General features: G+C 40.6%; 2 protein-coding genes across 2 annotated transcripts; one reads left to right on the top strand and one right to left on the bottom strand.

Annotated features, from left to right (window-relative positions):
* Positions 1 to 607: 607 nt before the first annotated feature.
* anxa13l (annexin A13, like) lies at positions 608 to 8,012 on the top strand. Its single transcript, XM_038718596.1, has 11 exons — positions 608 to 757; positions 1,552 to 1,627; positions 2,600 to 2,694; positions 2,801 to 2,971; positions 3,989 to 4,022; positions 4,324 to 4,403; positions 5,000 to 5,068; positions 5,962 to 6,063; positions 6,156 to 6,231; positions 6,334 to 6,446; positions 6,650 to 8,012. The coding sequence occupies exons 1-11, from the start codon at positions 743 to 745 to the stop codon at positions 6,767 to 6,769; spliced, it is 951 nt and encodes a 316-aa protein (XP_038574524.1). The 5' UTR covers positions 608 to 742; the 3' UTR covers positions 6,770 to 8,012.
* Positions 8,013 to 10,547: 2,535 nt separating this feature from the next.
* On the bottom strand, positions 10,548 to 17,072 carry si:ch211-252f13.5. The gene is made up of 6 exons (XM_038718595.1): positions 16,128 to 17,072; positions 15,810 to 16,015; positions 15,301 to 15,471; positions 14,209 to 14,361; positions 13,483 to 13,549; positions 10,548 to 13,277 (listed from the first exon to the last, which is right to left on the bottom strand). The coding sequence occupies exons 1-6, from the start codon at positions 16,792 to 16,794 to the stop codon at positions 11,704 to 11,706; spliced, it is 2,838 nt and encodes a 945-aa protein (XP_038574523.1). The 5' UTR covers positions 16,795 to 17,072; the 3' UTR covers positions 10,548 to 11,703.
* Between the last annotated feature and the right edge of the window lie 818 nt (positions 17,073 to 17,890).

Raw genomic sequence — 17,890 nt, 5'->3', positions numbered from 1 at the left:
GTAAAGCTTTTTTAGTTGAATCTAGTATATGACTATATTTCACGGATGCGTTGTGTGTAAGCTTACATGGCTCTGCTACAAAGGTACAAGTAGCATTGAAAGAAATGCTGAGATATTTTACTTATGGAAAAAAAGCATCACCACAATTTGAAATACTGCATTAGTACTTTTGTCTTTCATGATAATAATATTACTAATATATTATTGTGTACGCAGCATTTTATTGCTGGTTGAGATTGAACTAATCTTAGCATCTTTACACATGCTACTGGGGGCTAGTTTATCTATTACAAACTATATCTGTAAAAAATGTAGGAAAGTAAAAAGTAATATTATGTTACTTCATACATCTACTGGAGTAGAAGTATGAAGTAGCATACCATTGAACTATCCTATTATACAAGTACCTCAAAATTACATGGTTATTAAATAGTAATTAAGTGCAGTACTTATAATATATGTAAATATATAAGTACTACAACTAGTTGATGACCTGATTGAGCCAATTATTGGATTTCCCCACCCGCAGCCTCCACCAGCACCCTGCTCCATCCTGTTAAATTAATAAACGGCAGTGACGTCATCCCTGCAGCACCGGACGGGGCTGCGTCCCTGCAGGAACAGCCGATCCGACCTGACACGCATCACATCAGCTACAGACCTGCACGACACAGCACGACATCACAACAGCACACAGCTTCCAGTTTTCACTTTCTAAGTGGAAGGAGCGGCCTGTAGAGTCATGGGCAACGTGCAGGTAAGAAAAGTGGAATTTTCCCACAACTTCTGCAGCTTAAAATAACACGAGCTCTTAATCAGTGCAACACAACTGCAACTTGTCAGACACTGAATTGTCGAGTTTGCAGTGATGCAAGAGGATAAATGTCAAATGTAAACGTCATGGGCTAAAACTTATACCAACAGGATCAAGATCACTGAAGTAGCAGTGGTAACTTTAGTAGACATAATTGAGTAGCTCAGACAGCGTCCAAAAGAATATATAAAGGTTTATTATTTTACTCAGTTTTTGTGCCTAACTGTCTAACTGTAAACCCTCCGAGTACTAAGAGGCACAGGTTGCGCAGTTAACTGGAGCAAAGGGATTGTGCCCTGCTAGGCCGAGGAGGCAGCAGCCGCAGCGATGAGGAATTTCTCTGAAACGCTGATCAATAAGGCCGCATTGTTTTAAACGGAGGGTGGGCGAGGAGAGGAGACTGCGTGCAGCTGCTGCTGGCCCATGACTCAGCGAACACACACAGGCTGCACCCTTTTCCTGCGGGAGAAACTGGCCTGGATGTGCTGGAAAACCATAGTAAAACCTTTCCAGAACCTCGTCATTTCATCTGTTTGAGTGCAGAGAATTATAATAGATATTTTTAGTAGTTATATATTTTACATCAGCTTTATGCTGTATTGCTTTTTTAAGACATCGCAGGCTGCTTTAGTGTATATCTTAAAAGTGGAGAATTTTATAGTTTTTACATACTTGGACAAGTTTTATGAATGGCATATATTTAAAATGATCCTGACACTATTTTTTTTATTTTCAAGCCCACCATAGTCCCATATGAGGACTTTGATGTCACAGCTGATATTAAGGCAATCAGGAAAGCATGTAAAGGTTTAGGTAAGTGTACAGTATAAGCACTTTTGCTCATTCCTCTATATGTAAGTGAGTATTCTTCTGTTTTTCTTCATTCATTCCTCTCATAGTCCTCTCTCTTCCTCTATTTGCATGTGATTAACGCATCAATTATCACCTGATTAGACTGAAAGGAGGCACCAATCACAATGGATCCACCTACAACTATATCTTTCCTAAATCAAAACTAACTAATTTAACCTAAAGAACATTTGTGTTAATACTCCAGTGAACAAAGAAACAGTGGCTATAATTTTGAAGTTAATTAAAGATTAAAAATTGTAGACTGATAAGAGAAATCATGTGGAACATTTTAAGGCAGTCTGTCACTGGCATCTGTTCACTGGGTGCTATCCACCAGGAGTAGCCTATTGTGTGATACGTGACAATACTTCCTCCTTATTTGATCAGCTCTGTCTTATCGTTGCTGTCATTTACAACTGTAATTGTAAGTTTTAGCCTATATTAAAGCTCCTTGAGATACCTCTTGTTCACTGACCGCTGTTGTGAGGATAAGTGTCTCTTCTAAATGAGAGACAGCTACAAGACTATGTTACCCATCAAATAAATACATTATCACAATAATGCAGTAACAATTAAGTAAACAAGCTAGCATAATTTAACAGAATTTCTACGTTTTAAATGACCTCAATATGAAATTGTCGTGCATATTACTGTCTGTTATCAATTATGGTACTACATGAGGTTCATTCATTGTGAATATACTATTTAAAAATAGCTATTCCACACCATTTTTAACAGAGATATGTCCGCCTGGCAGCGAATTTAATAAAAGCCCTGTCCAGGTTGAGTGAAAAGAGACTGCCTTCAGTCTTTAAGAGGCTTTTTAGGTGTCTAGCAATTTGCTATTAATTGCTATAATAGTTAAGCACCTTTACTGTATTAGAAGGATTCTGAAGTTAATCATTTATGTTCGTCCTGCTGCATATTCTCTAGGCACAGATGAAGAGGCCATTATTCAGATCCTGGCCAATCGTTCCGCAACGCAGCGTGTGGAGATCAAACAGGCCTACTTTGAAAAATATGACGACGTGAGCAGCTGCCTACACCTACCTCTCTCTCTCACACAGACACAGACATATACATGACAGCCATGCACCGCGTTAGCACTGTGTTCATTTTGTGTGTTTTGTTTAGGAGCTGGAGGAGGTGCTGAAGAATGAGCTGACAGGTAGTTTTGAGAATGCCATCATGGCCATGTTGGATCCTCCTCATATCTACTTCGCCAAGGAGCTGAGGAAGGCCATGAAGGGGGCTGGCACAGACGAAGCTGTGCTGGTAGAGATCCTGTGCACAGCCACCAATGAGGTGTGTCAATATGTGATACTACTGTTTGTCAACATGTTTCAAGTCACTCTATCTTTAACTTAACTATAATAAACATGTCAGTATTTACTGTAGAGTCTGTTCTTAATACCAGTTGATTATTTTTTTGTGAGTCCATTTTAGGTACCACTTTCTACTAAGGCAAACTTTATAAGGGGTTTATATTGGCTTCTAACTAATGTCTTTATTATTATTAACTAATTTATTAATGTTGTTGATAAATGGATTTAGTCCTGATGGTCTGCCACTCTTTTCCAGAAGGCAAGTGGTCTATAAAATGACAAAGCAACAGCAGTCCTGTTGGCTTTACTGATCTGTAAATCATTAAAATATGCTTTACTAACTGTTAATGAAGCTATTAGTTTATAAAGTAGTCCCCTTTTCTAAATTTATTAACCACCACTTGTATTCACTTTCTAGATGTGACCCCGTTCTTCTGTTAAAATGTTAAACCTGCATTCATTGCTATTTTTGGCCACTTGAGGGCAGCGCAGCAAGCTGTAAACAGATGTATCACCTTATAAGTTTGGTCTGGCTTACATTTTAGTAAACAGTTATTTATTTACACATTCAGCATGTACAAGGCAACAGTAGCATTCATTTGGAATCATGTTTCTGGCCACCTCATGATTTCAATCCAAATATTTACTCCAACTTCTGAGGTGACGGCACATTTAGCAGTTTAGCTGCTCCACTGTGTCTACCAGCTAGTCGCTGACTTTACTGTCTAATGCTGGCCAGGTAGAGTACAGTGGGTCTGTCAGTGTTTTGACATGAATAAGTGCTGATTAGAGCTGTGAGACTGACTTTGAAAACCAAAGAAAGACGCTACAACATCCATAAAGCTGAACTGTAGAGTTAGGAGAAAATTCTTTGTGGGTCTGTCACTATGAGCGACCCCTTTCATATTACACATCATTCGATCCATATCAAATATAAAAAATATTGATGCTTTAATATTAGTAGCTGACTGAATCATCTTTCTTTAACTTCCAACAGGACATCTTGAGTTACAAGGAGGCTTATGTCCAGGGTGAGTTTTCTTCCATGTTGTCATATATACAGCTTCCAATTTCCAGCTCCCATGCTAGAAAGTGTGGTCATTTAATCAGCACGTGGAACAGATAAATACACTAAGTTTTATCATAATGTCATGGGTGTTTCAGGAGTGAATCACGGTCTTGTGAGCCATGTTTTCCTCACTCGCTGGCTACAAATACAGTCCTTCTCAGGGTCACTTTTTACTTATTGCAAAATATCTTGTAGCACTGTACTGTAAGGACATATTGTACATCTGTTGATTATGTAAAAACGTTTTGACTCTTACCTTACAGTGCATGAGCATGACCTAGAGGCAGACATTGAGGATGACACCAGTGGAGATGTGAGGAACCTGCTGATGTCTCTGCTGCAGGTAAAGACTCAATATTTTGGCTTTATTTAACCATGAACGACATTGGTAGTTATAAAAGGGGTTGCAGTACACAAAGCAGCAAAAGTTACCGCATTTTCAAGCATAAGGAGAAGGAGAATAGTACTTTTCTTCCTTTGATAATGGTTACCAGAATTGTTCTCCATTCTGTGATTTGCCCACTGAGACATTCATCACACATCACATCATTGTCTGGCATGCTCCGGCCTCTATGCCATCTCCAATTTGTTTTACCGCTCCCACCCTTTTCTGTTTCCCCTCTCTTTTCCTGCCCCCAGAAAGAAAAGACAAACACAGCGTGACGCATGTTCTACAGCGACGTCTGTCCAAAGAGCTGCAAATGGCTTTCAAATATTTCCCGTTGATGTGTAGCAGATGATTGTTATCCCATTACATGCCTGAGATTATTTTTGTAATCCATCTCTTTGACCTTTCCTTCACTCGCTGTATCTTTTCCCTCACTCTTTCTACATGCATCACCTCCCTTATCCATCCTCTTAATCCTCTTTTCCCCTTCTCTCCCCTCTGTATCTCTCTCCTGTATCCCTCTCTTCTCCTATATCCCCCTTTTCCTACAGGCGAGCAGAGACCAGGGCTATGAAGTAGATGAGGATTTAGCCGAACAGGATGCCGCATCTTTGTTTGAGGTACGTTCTCAGATGAAATCTGTGCTGCATAATACCTTCAAATTTGTGGCCTTATTCATAGTTTGCCCTTTAAATAACACCAGTGTTTGCCAGGTAATGTGAGATTTAGATGTTTAAGCATGTGAGCCCAGGATGACTGGCAAATCGCCCAGGTAAAGGTTTTATTAAATCAAGAGTTTTTGTGGTAATGCTTCACTGTGGCTTCCATTACACTACATGATGTAGAATCTTTGTGGAAATTCATAACTAAGGTGTGAAGCTTCATATTTAAAGTTTCACAAAAATATTGTCCAAATATAAATGTGTACAGAGACAGTAATTTTTACCATATTATAATGAGCTTTTGAGTCAGTTATTTTTAGCCATCTAATGTTAGCATGCTAACATGCTAAGATGGTGACATGGTAAACAGTATACATGCTAAACAACAGCACCGTAGCATTTTCATTGTGAGAATGTTAGCAAGCTGACATTAGCATTCAGCCAAAGCACTACCATGTAGCCTCATAGAGCCGCTGATGGTTGTCCACTCTTAGTCCTGTTACAATAACGAGGTTTCTTAGTCATTCTTATGTGCCTCTTCACATAAGAATGAGCCAGCTTTTTAAGTTAATAATGGTTAGATATGTCAGTCTTATTTTTCCTTATTTCATAGTACTAGCACTAATGAAGTAAGTAGAACTACTATTACTACTGACAGGAATGATGACAAAAAGTATAAAAATAAGACCCTAGTTGTTATGAAACAGCGACTATCCTTCCATGAATAACTTCACTAATCCTCTCATCTAATGAGCCAAATCAGGATAGGAGTTAAATGAGACACATCTAATACTTATACAAAATACTCACAAATGTTGGCATATTTTTTTCCTTTTTTTTGTGCCTGTCAGGCAGGAGAAGGCAGATTTGGCACAGATGAGTCGACGTTCACCTTCATCCTGACACACAGGAACTACCTGCAGCTTCAGGCCACTTTTAAGGCCTATGAGTCGGTAAGGATGGCAGTCATTACTGCCAGAAAAAGCTACTGGCCTCTCATCATTGTCGATATTATACGTTTTTGCATTAACTTAATGTCTTGCAGCTGTCAGGAACAGACATTTTGGACACCATTGACTCTGAGGCAACAGGGACTCTGAAGGACTGCTATATTACTCTGGGTAGGTTATAGACATATAACAGCACTGTTCATAAGCCATGAAATACCAAATGAAATATCACTTCTTGTAATAACACCTGCTGCCTTTTTGTGTGTTCTATAGTCAGGTGTGCTAAGAACCCGCAGCTGTATTTTGCTCGACGCCTCAATGCCGCCATGAAGGGGGTGGGCACTGATGAAGACACACTCATTCGCATCATTGTAGGCCGCTCTGAGGCAAGTCTGTGTGTGTAACCATGTGGCCAAGTGTCTAATCATATTGAGTAACCGCATGGTAGTCGTGATGTTAATTGAACCAGATCACCAGAAACAAATTTTGGTCTTAATTTAGGACCATGTAAACATCCAATTCAAAGACAAAAAATATGCAATGAAATCAGATTTTGTGGTGACAGCAGTGTTATGTTGATAACCCACAGACTGACCTGGATACAGTGAAGGACATGTACCTGGAGAAATACGATGTTACCCTGAAAGATGCTCTGGATTCAGAGTGTAGTGGAGACTTCAAACGCCTCCTCATTGAGATCCTGCACTGAAAGTCGCCACCTTCATCCTACAGGCCTAATTTAACCAACATGACACAGTCTCTCCTCTGTACCCACTCATTACTTCCTCCTCCTCTTCTTTATCCTCCTTTTACCAGTTTCATTCATTCACTTTGTGAACATGTTTCTATCCATCATCCTTCTCACATCTTAGAGAGAGTCAGTCCTCTTTGAAGCATGGACCAAAAACCAACTCTATATTGTATTATATTTACCAACTCTATATTATATTTTACAGTGTTATACACACGGTAAACTTGCATTCATAGTCTTTAAATACACAGTTTTACCAAAAACATTACAATCAATGGGAATTCTCTTTCTGTTTTAGTGCAATATACAATAGAGGTGCATTGACAATTTGATATCCCTTTGACAAAATTATTTCAGGATTGTGGAACATATCTGGAACTTGTGCAGCTGAGCATCACACTCATTGATTTACTAAAAAAAATAGATAGTGTTAGTCCAGATCATTATTCACAATCAACAGCTTGACTGTAAATTTCACCATGTCATCCTTATAGCAAAGTTATACACATAGAGGCTGCTGCTGCTGCTGCTGCTGCTTAACATAAACTATGCACTGTAAGCTTTTTATATTTGTCACTTTATTAATTTCTCTCATCATCACCCAGTATCTTTACTACAATTTTCCTCAAAGATGCCTTTTGTAAGATGATAGCGATGTAATTTCCTTTTTGCTGCAAACACTCAACACGTAAGTGCCGAATGATCACATTTGATTAATTATACATGACTATATTATTACCCTGAAATCAAAAACCAATAACTCTTTAACTATACACTATTGGGTTTTTGTAGTCGCATCCCTTAATGCTGTGAGGGATTTTTAACTCAGACGGTTTGAAGTCTTATTTTTCAGTCACAGCTAACAATTACACACTTTATTAAACTGTTGACTTTTTCCTGTTGTTACTCAATCATTCCATTTAGTACTTCCAGATCATTGAGCATTTAAAATCATTAGATGATGGTGATCGTTTTGAAAAAGTCACACATGTTGCTCTGTAATCCCTGAAGTACAATCAATGATAATGGACTCACTATTTAAAATCTACACAACCGTGACACAGTGATATAAACTACTATGATGTATGTTTGTATTGTCATATAACAAATCCATACACTAAATTATATAAAATAATGCATTATTAAGATGAAATGTGACGTGCGTATGCAGTGATAATAAATTTTAACTCCATCAAAAAATGAATGTTTTATTGTCATCATCTCCTGTAGAGGGCAGCGTAGCACCACTAGGGATATTGTATATGTTGCTTTTCAGGTATGATATGACAGTTGATGAAATCATAGTGAAATCAGTTGTATTTTCTAATGTACAGCCTGTGCTTTAATGAGCATTATGATATTATTTTTAGACAATCTTTTGCTCTGATGTTAAATATGAAGATTTACAATTTCATAATGTTTGTGTTGGTGGCCTATGATCAAAAGCCATACGAAAGTTTTTGCTGGGGGGTTTTATTCCAAAACATTTGACTCATTGCAGTGGACAGAAACTGTGGGATGCCTCTGAGCGAGTTGAAAGTGAATAGAGGAGAAGAAAAGTTAAAAAAAAGTGAGAACTGCTTCCAGATGCACTGACTCGGGAGCAGTCCATTTCTCACTGTTTCTGTCCCACAGCACTCTTCTCTTTCTCCCACAACTCCTTCTGCATCATTCTCTCTTTCTGTTGCCTCCATGTTATGATTGTTTCAGTATCAAGGGCAAAGTTTGGAGTACACTTGCTTTCTGCACATTCTTGCTACCTGTAAATCCACAGTCTGCGCTCCATATGTAGCCCAGTGGCCCCACCATGCACCACACATTCCAGTTACTATAAGAAGAAGGTGGGGAGTGTAGATTCCATGTAGTGTATGGACACCAGTCTGATTTGTGAGACTCCCTTTTGAGAAACATTTTTCTCAATATATTATAGTCTTTCCTCACTCATTTCCATTTAAGTTTCCCTTTCAAAATTAAATTCTTTATACTTGAAGTTAATGTTTTTTTGTTTTTTTTACAATCGATCTACAAGGCGAAACATGAAATAAAATGTGAAAGACACCATCCTGCTCTCCCACAAAAGTCAGACTATCTTTGAGCAAAAAACCCCCATCCCTTTTCTGACCCTCTTCACTCCAACTCACTCATAATTGTTTTTACAGTTGCTAAATTAACATGGAGCAGGAATTCACTGATTAGTCAATTCAATTGTGATTCTTCTTTTAAAATATACTGTTATATATTATTTAGATATATGTATACAAACAAACAAACAAACACATGCACTGCCTAAAGACACACCCATACCTACTTGACATACTTATACACTTGTCTTTCCTTCCATCTGCACTCTATTATCCAGAGAGTTATTGTGCTAGAGCAACTAGTGCTGCCAGATGGAGCTCCATTCCCTATACTGTGGGGCTCTGACCTTTTTCCTTAACCATTTATCATCCTCAGACCACCATAACTCACCTAGCCGGTCATCCATTGGCAGTGGTTTCAATTTGTCTCAAGATATGTTTCAGTTTCTTAGGACTCAGGTCTGGTTATTGTCTTTCTTCTTTTGTCTAGTTTCTGACAAAGGTCATGCCCAAGATTTATTTTTAGTTCATGAACTGTGCTGCACATGCTTTAGTCATGGCAACAGACTGGTCAAGCAACCTTGAACTAGAGAGAATAAGAGGACTGAATCAGGAAGTGGCTGTGTCTGCACTCTTTTGATCTCAGAGACTCCATACCAGCACCTTCAAGACACAAACCTGCATATTAATGGCACTAATCCCCTAAAAGTAGTGATTTATTGAATAGGCTATAGCACACACTAACCTGGAGGTCATGACTTCAAAGGCTGAAATAATAACATCAACTGGTCTACTGCTTTTCATAGAACATAAGCCCAGGATCATAACATGCTTTTTGATCTTTTGCCAAAGTGGTGCAGCATTCTGGGAATGAGAAGGTGGACGTGCGTAGGAAGACCATTAGGAGGTTAACTACCCGGCTAATATAATTTCAACTGTTTAAATTCATGATAAAGGACCTCTGTTCTTTGATGTCTAACAGGAAACACCTGGCAGCTTCTGCCAAGAGCAAACATTTTCAAACATTTTTTTTCAATTCAGTCTCCAGTCTATGACTGCAGCACATAGGGGAATAAAACCATGACAGAATTAGTATGTGCAAGATTATGTCTCTAAATGATCGGAACAGCGATTTGGGATGAAACATGCTCTGCACAAAGAGCAAGGGAATCTCTGTCATTACAATGAACAAGGGGACAATCTGCAATATATTACCTGATATAAGTTGTTGTGATTGCGATCCTGATGTACCTTAAAAACCTTGTAAGAAAAAATATTACGTTTACGAAATATTCTTGCAATTGTGGACTAGCTATGAATACTTCATACTACTACTGCTACTAAGGCACACATGACTAGCAGCTGTGTCCTAATTACTTTAAACGCTACTGCTAAACCATGTTAATAATGCTGAAACCAAAATGTAGATTAGAGTCATAAAGTCAGTCAACTAACTTGAAATATCAGTTACTCTTAAAAGTTTGTTAACATTAGCTAACATTAGCCACAATACAATAAGCTACTAGTCATACCAAACCAAGTAAGGCTGTAGAGGTGAAACTGCTGAGTGCTTAAGAATTATTATTTTTATTTAATTTTTATTTCTTCTTTCAAAACTTAGTCTCACTTTAAATGATACTCCATGTCACACCGAGCAGAGTCCTTACACAGAGGCAGCAGCAGTTTTATTTCTAGTGTATTTAATATAAAAACATCAAATATACAATTTATTACAGTTTAGTTTGAGTAAAAATTAACTATATCTTAAGGTGTTAATATTTAAAATAGCATGCGGTCTATCCAGGACAGTTTACTAAAAACACAGGGCCTCCTCTTTAAGTCCATAATATGCACAAAGTGGTCACTAAACAAGGCATGCAGTAGATACTCACATTAGAAAATGGCGACTAACATGAAACACATGCTCTTAAAAAACACACTCCTGAATGAAACCAGCACCAGCAAACTGCTTTTGGTGACTGAAGAAAAAGCTGTAGTCACAGTGGGAATGATCTGAAGGTCCTGTGGCGTCAACAGATAAAGTGAATTACATAAATAAAAGACAGAGAAAGTACAGCACATGAAATCTCTGAACATGAAAAAGCAAAAAACCCAAGCGTGAGAAAACTGTCCTGGATTATCAGGTGAACACAGTTGCTTAGAGCCATCATTGGTACTGTAGAAATCATTACACAATTCTAATACTTTTGTTAGCATAAATACAAATAGTGATGCACAATGCTGCATGTCTTAAATAAAAGTCCACATTTTTGACACAAATTAGCTGTCGACTACTCACTACAAAATCAAGCAGCTTAAAGGAATAATTAAAAGTTTGGGAAATAACCCTTATTCACTTTCTTGCAGAGAGTTAGATGAGAAGATCGATACCACTCTTATATCTGTCTATTACACATTGATTACAGATGTTTAGCTTAGCTTAGCACAAAATCTGGAGGCAAGCAGCTTGCATAGCATGACACCACAACTTGTTGCTTTTACACTTTGCTTTTTGTATTTATTAAAATAAAAAGATAAGATAACAGAGCCAGGCTTGCTGGTTCGCCCCATTTTCCAGTCTGTATGCTAAGCTAAGCTAACAGGCTTCATATTCAACAGATCTGCGAGTGATATTAATCTTGTCATCTAACTCTCGGCAAGAAAACAAATAATGTCTTTCCCAAAATATCTAACTATTCCATTAAAATCAAACCAATCAAACCAGTCCATCATATAAATGGTTTAACATTTGGCCTACTGAACTGGAAACCATATAAAGAAACAACACGTTAAAGTTTTGCCTTTCTTACATTATGCAGCCACCCAGAGGATTGACACTCCACTTCCTGTTTGGTGGCTGATCTGGTTGACCCTTCCGCGTACACAGTCCAATATGAAGAACAACGCTGTGCCATTATGAACCTGGATAGACGCCCGCAAGCTCAAACTGGCCCAATGGCTGCCCTCGGGCATCTGACCACCCACCTGCTGGGCTAAAGGTACAGGTCGGGCTGCCTCTGCCTCCCGACCTCCTCGTGACCCCTCTGAATCACTTCGCCTTAGAAGAGTCACCTTGACCAAGTTGCAGGAGTGAATGAGTTTGAGATCCAGAGCCACACTGGCTGTGCCACTCTCCATGAAGACAAAATCATGTCTCTGATCTGTGGATCCCTTCCCAACCAGCCCCATCTGGGACACCTGAGCGCTGGTCTGGCGGAAGAACAGTGGCTTGTTTCGAACTGCTCCTGAGGGAAGACCGGTGTGAGCCACGGTGGCAGACAGAGAGGAAGAGATAGCAGCCGGGACCCAAACCAAGCTGAGGGTACTGATGCCTATTTCATCACCAAAGAAACGTACGTTGCACTGAGCAGGAGAGAGGATCTCAAAACCCAATGTGTCCCCAGGGCCAACTTTAGCTGCTCCAGACAGAGATATGGATGTGTCTCGATAGTGGACGCCTGGTCTGAAGGCACGGCCCAGCTCCATGCCAGTTCCATTATGGTTGAGGTACGCCAACAGTTGGAAGCCTTCACTCACACATGCCTGGCCCACAGAGTACAACGCCTGCTGAAAGACAAAACGCACAGTGCCACTTTCTGCAAAACGGATCCCTCGGCCATCGTGAGTCAGCCCCACTACATAAGGGTCTGAGGTGGAGGTGGTACGGAACAGCGGGCGATAGTTTGTGTGGTAGTGTGCGGACACCGTGGCCTGCGCTGTCATGGCCACAGCTCCGGTGTCATGAGAGAGCCAGAGGAGGCTGAGTGGGGATGCTGAAGGATCATACAGCTGCAGACCTTCACTGCTTTGGTTACAGTGGTGGCTTGCGCTCCGGAGGAAGAGGGAGATCGTGTGACCTGGGGCGACCTCTGCTACCCCACTGATGCTGACGCTCTGGAGCGACCTTCCTTCCCGCTGCTCGACCCTAACGCCACTGAGGTCACGACTTTCAGAGCCGTCTGTGTTGTTCATACGCAGACACAACTGGATGAAGCTACGACAGCCATGGCTCACAGAGAGATTCTCATCAAGCCAGACCAGACCATGTTGCCTGACCACCAGGTGCCCGTCTTCAGAGGACACCAGACCTGCGTCGCCTCTTCCCTGGATATGAAGCTGCATGTTAGGGAAAGCGTGAGCCAGATTGTGGCCTTTTGCGTCAGGCAGACTCACATCTCCGGCCCAGGACAGAGAGAGGGTGCCGTCACCTGCAGCAGGGCCAGAGCAGACGGTATCTGTGTTGAAGGTGCAAGGTGAAGACACGGGCTCTCCATCACACTCATTACAGGCCTGACACTCATCCATGTCCGAGTTGAAGAAGTAGCCGTGACCGCACATTCCTGAGTTGGCTTCTCGCTCTGTCATGTCCTGGCACCTGAATCCACCTGATGATAGGGAAAACAAAAGCTGAGTGTTAGTTCAAAATATATTTCAATGTCTGAAAGCAATGTCTCTAACTAATCAGTCAGTAGTTCAACAAATGGAAAGGAGGGGAAATGTGGAAGTGTTGGCAATTTGTTATTATACAGAAATTAGAGTTGTAAGCAAATGCAGGCAATATTGACAAAGGTTTTTAGTAATTGATGTTACCTGGAGTATTGAGACACTTCTGTTGATCTCCACACAGATCAGCTATTTCTAGGCATTCATCTCTGTCCTGCAATGATGAATAAATGATACAGCTATTATTAATACTTGACTACTTGTCAAACACTACGTGTATGTGAAACGAATTGCTAATAGTGGTGAACGCACAGAAAGCCACCCTACTTTGTAGATCCCTTCAGCTCTACAGAGCTTTATATGGTCTTCCATCTCATTGTTTTGGTTTTCCGGCCTGCAACTTTACTGTATTAGTTCACTCTCACCGAACTCATAGTATATTTTTAGGTAGCAGCAGGCAGCTGTTTTCAGAAAACAACTGTGATTAACCTACTGCACAGTACCTGTCCAGCACCAAACTAAAGACAGACAAAATTATCAGCTTCTGTTGAATATAGTGGAGCATTTAGCAGCTAAAGAGCTAAAGAGCAAGATATTTCCCTCATGAGTTGGTGGAGACCAAAACAGACATTGCCATCTATGGGGGGTTAAAATTTAAACCTGATAGCTTTCTTGTCCTGTCTTATACTTTCTTTAGTCATTTTCTGTCTGTGATGTCAATTCCACTTTAGATAGTATTCATATTGTGAAACAGTGTTAGGTATCTCAGGGACCCATCAACAAAAGCTTAGTTTTTTCCCCCATGCTTAAAGATTTGTGCTGTTTATGTCCACAAGTTCAACTGTCAAACTGTTAAAAGATAGCCGTGCTAACCTGGCAGATTCTGTCTGCGTGGACTGAACACTGGGCGACCAGGAAGAAGCCGGCAGGACAGATGGTACATTTCTCACAGCGAGGACGACCACTGCTGAAGCCACAATACTCCTCAGGGCCACAGCTCCCACAGGCCAACAGGGAGCGACCCACCTGATGGCATCAACCACCACAGTCAGGCAAGTACATCACATAAAGAAGGCAGTGCAGAGTAGCTAGCCAGATGTCATATGTTGCTGACAACTTATTTACTTGTCCAATCCATATGCTAGGTGAAGTAGGAAAACATTTATGTTTAATTAGATGATATTTTGTTAATTTGATAAAGAATGTCAACATTAGGTCAGAAATCATTATGCGAGATCCATGCTGGTATGAATGTAAGAACTCTGTGGATTAATTACTCAAGATTCTTCTACAGTGCGGTGCATGCTTTTGCAGTAGATCTGTGTAGTGGTGGAGGATGTACTCAGATCTTCTACTTAAGTAAAAGTAGCAGTACCACAGTAGAAATAATTTATAAATAAAGTCCTGCACAAGTAAAAGTACAAAAGTATAGCATAAACTTTACTTAAACTTTCAAAAGTAAAGGTTTAGATACTGTGGTGTAGATTGTAAAGTCGTATCTTAACTTACAATAATACTATTGTTTATAATATTAATTTGAAAGTAACTAGTAACTAAATAAGTGTAGTGCAGTGAAAGTACTTTTTTTCCCTCTAAATTGTAGTGCAGCAGATAAAGTAGCAGAAAATTGAAATAGTGAAGTAAAGTAGTATCTTAAAACTGGACATTAGTAAATATACTTAGTTACTTTCTACCACTGGGTGTGTGTATATATAGAGTTTGCTCCAAAACATCAACAATAACAATAATGTATACATATTCTTGCAAAATGATGGCTGCATGAAACTAAAGTCAGTGTCATACATGCCTGACTTTTATCACAGTGCCTTTACTTAGAAATTAGTTATGGCTCTGAAGAAGGAAACATCTGCAGGAAGCAGGAAACATCATATTGACAGCCAGGTTGGTTTTTCATACATTACATTTCTAACACACTTGTACACCCTCATTCAACTTGCAGCTCACCTCCATCACGCTGGCCTCCATGTCCACCTTGTGCAAAGAGAGAGCCTGCTGTGCTAGCTGGGCTCTAGCCTGCCCACTCAAGGTTTCCATGTGACTATCTAGCTCCCCCTGCAGGTTCTGGAAAGTTGTTTGTTTGATGCTGTCCATCAGTAACTTATGCTGGGCTTTAACCTGGAAATAGAAAAATAAGATAACTTTTTATTTTTATGATATCCATACAAAAATTAAACTACAAAATGTATAATTATTCTGTGGTCAGCCCATTGCATAAATGTCCTAATTTCAGGTCGATTGTGGGAGAGAACATCCTTTTCCTCTGATGCCCATATGGAATAGATCCTCCACCGGGAGGTCAGTGGTCAGCATCATCTAACTAAATAAGACTTCTGTAGGTCAGGTGTTTTCCATCCACCTCAACCACATACATGTTTAATGTTACTCTAATCACAGCCCATAACAAAACCACCAACTATTAATACATCCTTCATCATCAATCACAGCAGTCGTACTTGCTCCATCTGTTCATACATCCTCCTCTGTTGCTCCAGTATTTCTCTCTGCTGGTTGACCAGCGTCCCCTGCTGCTCACTGAGGAGCCTCTGAAGCTCCCTGACCTCGTCCTGTTGGCCCCTGAGGGCCTCAACCAGCTTCTCTTGACTCTTAGACAGCTGCAGCTGCAGTACAAGAGCATCCTCTGAGGGCAACTCATTAGTCCCTGTGGCAAAAAAAATAACAACTATTACATGAGAATTTAAGTGATTAGTATTTTCTCACTGAGAAGGCTGCATTTCCATTTTGTGGCTTATCACTCACAGACTGACACTGACCTGGTTTCATGTCACATGTCAACTGTATCCATGCGCCACGTTCCGACCCAAAGTCTGGAAGTTCGTCCAGAAACTGCGCCGCTCTATCTGTCACATGAACCGGTGAAGAGTTTCCTCTCCCGTCGTCTCCTCTGTGCGTACCGCAACCATCTCCGACGCAAGGCTTTTGCTTCTGGCGCATCCGGAGGGGAAGTTTACATCCAATCCCTTTGCACTCCCGTGTTGCACTGTCATCACTCGGTGGGCGATGAGAGACAGTGGTCGGACAGGTCCCACCTGCACAGCCAGGATGGAACACCTCCGCCGTGATGGTTCTCGGGTTCGTCCTCCTGGAGCCATCCGTACCTGCCTGTTGCGCAAAGCTTCCCGGCTGAGGTTGGATGATGGTATACGGCGCTAACGGCGCGCTCTGGGCTTGGTGATGACTGGAATGAGAATCATGTTGGTAACTCGGGTGAAGTTGTCCTTGTCTGGATTGTGCAGAGTGGTGAAACTGCCGTCGCAACGCTACTGACTCTGTGCGTCCCTGGCAGTGCGCTCCGGCGCATGTTCTGCTCCAGTCCTGGCCAGAGAAGCAGCGGGCGCCCCGGCAGTTTTCAGATACGCTCAGTGCTCCCCTGAGTATAGATGCTACAAAGAGTAAAAATATAGTCGATATACGTGCCATATTGAAATGTTGAAAGGCAAAAATAGAAAACAGGCCACGGGCGAATGGTGGCCTCCTTTGCGCATCAATCCTTCAGCTCACTAGATCTTGTTTGATCATCTCTGTAAAAGAAAGAAATCCCTCAAATTAGTAACTGCCCATACATGTAACTGCCACTAAGTTTTTAATAACTGATTGCACAGACATTGAGCTTGTCTCCATTGCGCGCACCGCGGATTCTGCCCCCTTTGCCCCTTCTGGAGATAGCTACGTCTAACCCACATGTGGCGCTCACTGCTGGTAATTGGCAACAGGCTTTGCTTCTAGTCTTAAATTAACCCATAGCGTTCCCGGACATACCACTCTGCCTAGTCACTCCATTCCCATTTAAGCTGTGCATGTGGTAGATATTTGGACAATTCCAATGTTATTTTTTTTCTCACTCTGGCGGGTCATTCTTAAGCAGTTTTGTATTTACAGTTAACAGAACTCCCACTTCCTAATGGTCCAGTGGAATTTAAGAAATTTTGTTTAAAGATGTTTTCACATGTAGCTATCTTATTCAAAGGGCAAATAACTTTTAATTTTCAGTTTCCCTTTTATTTTGCCATTCATTATGATGACAGGACCAGCCCTGGGGTTTTTTAACAAGCTCTGTCAGAATTAAAATCTCTGCTTTATTTGAAGCCAAAGCTTTGATCTGTTCTGTAATGTTGGATTAGAGTGCAGTTGTAGGACTTTTAAAACACTACTCTGTGATACTGTAAAGTTGTAGCCAAAAGCCTCTCCTGTAAAATGTAAACTTTATTACAGTTCATTACCACTCCCATTTCCTTTCCCTGACCCCACATGGCTTTGATTAAAGCTTTAACCCACATTAGAAACACTTAAATGTTTCCTCTCTTGCCATTTTCATGGCAAAAAGGAACTCACACCAACACATGCGCTCACACACACACACACACACACACACACACACACACTGAGAATCTGCAATATGTGTAAATCCTCCACCACTCACAAGTTGTTTGTTATAAATCATTCAAAAACACTAATGAACAGTTAGGCTACACAATAAATATATTGATTTGGGACTTTCTCAAAAGATGGCTGAAAC

The sequence above is a fragment of the Micropterus salmoides genome, unplaced genomic scaffold, assembly GCF_014851395.1.
Source record: "Micropterus salmoides isolate LMB-PRFRI ecotype aquatic unplaced genomic scaffold, ASM1485139v1 Ms_hic_scaffold_14, whole genome shotgun sequence".
In the NCBI taxonomy this organism is placed as follows: domain Eukaryota; kingdom Metazoa; phylum Chordata; class Actinopteri; order Centrarchiformes; family Centrarchidae; genus Micropterus; species Micropterus salmoides.
This window is presented reverse-complemented; position numbering and strand designations above follow the sequence as displayed.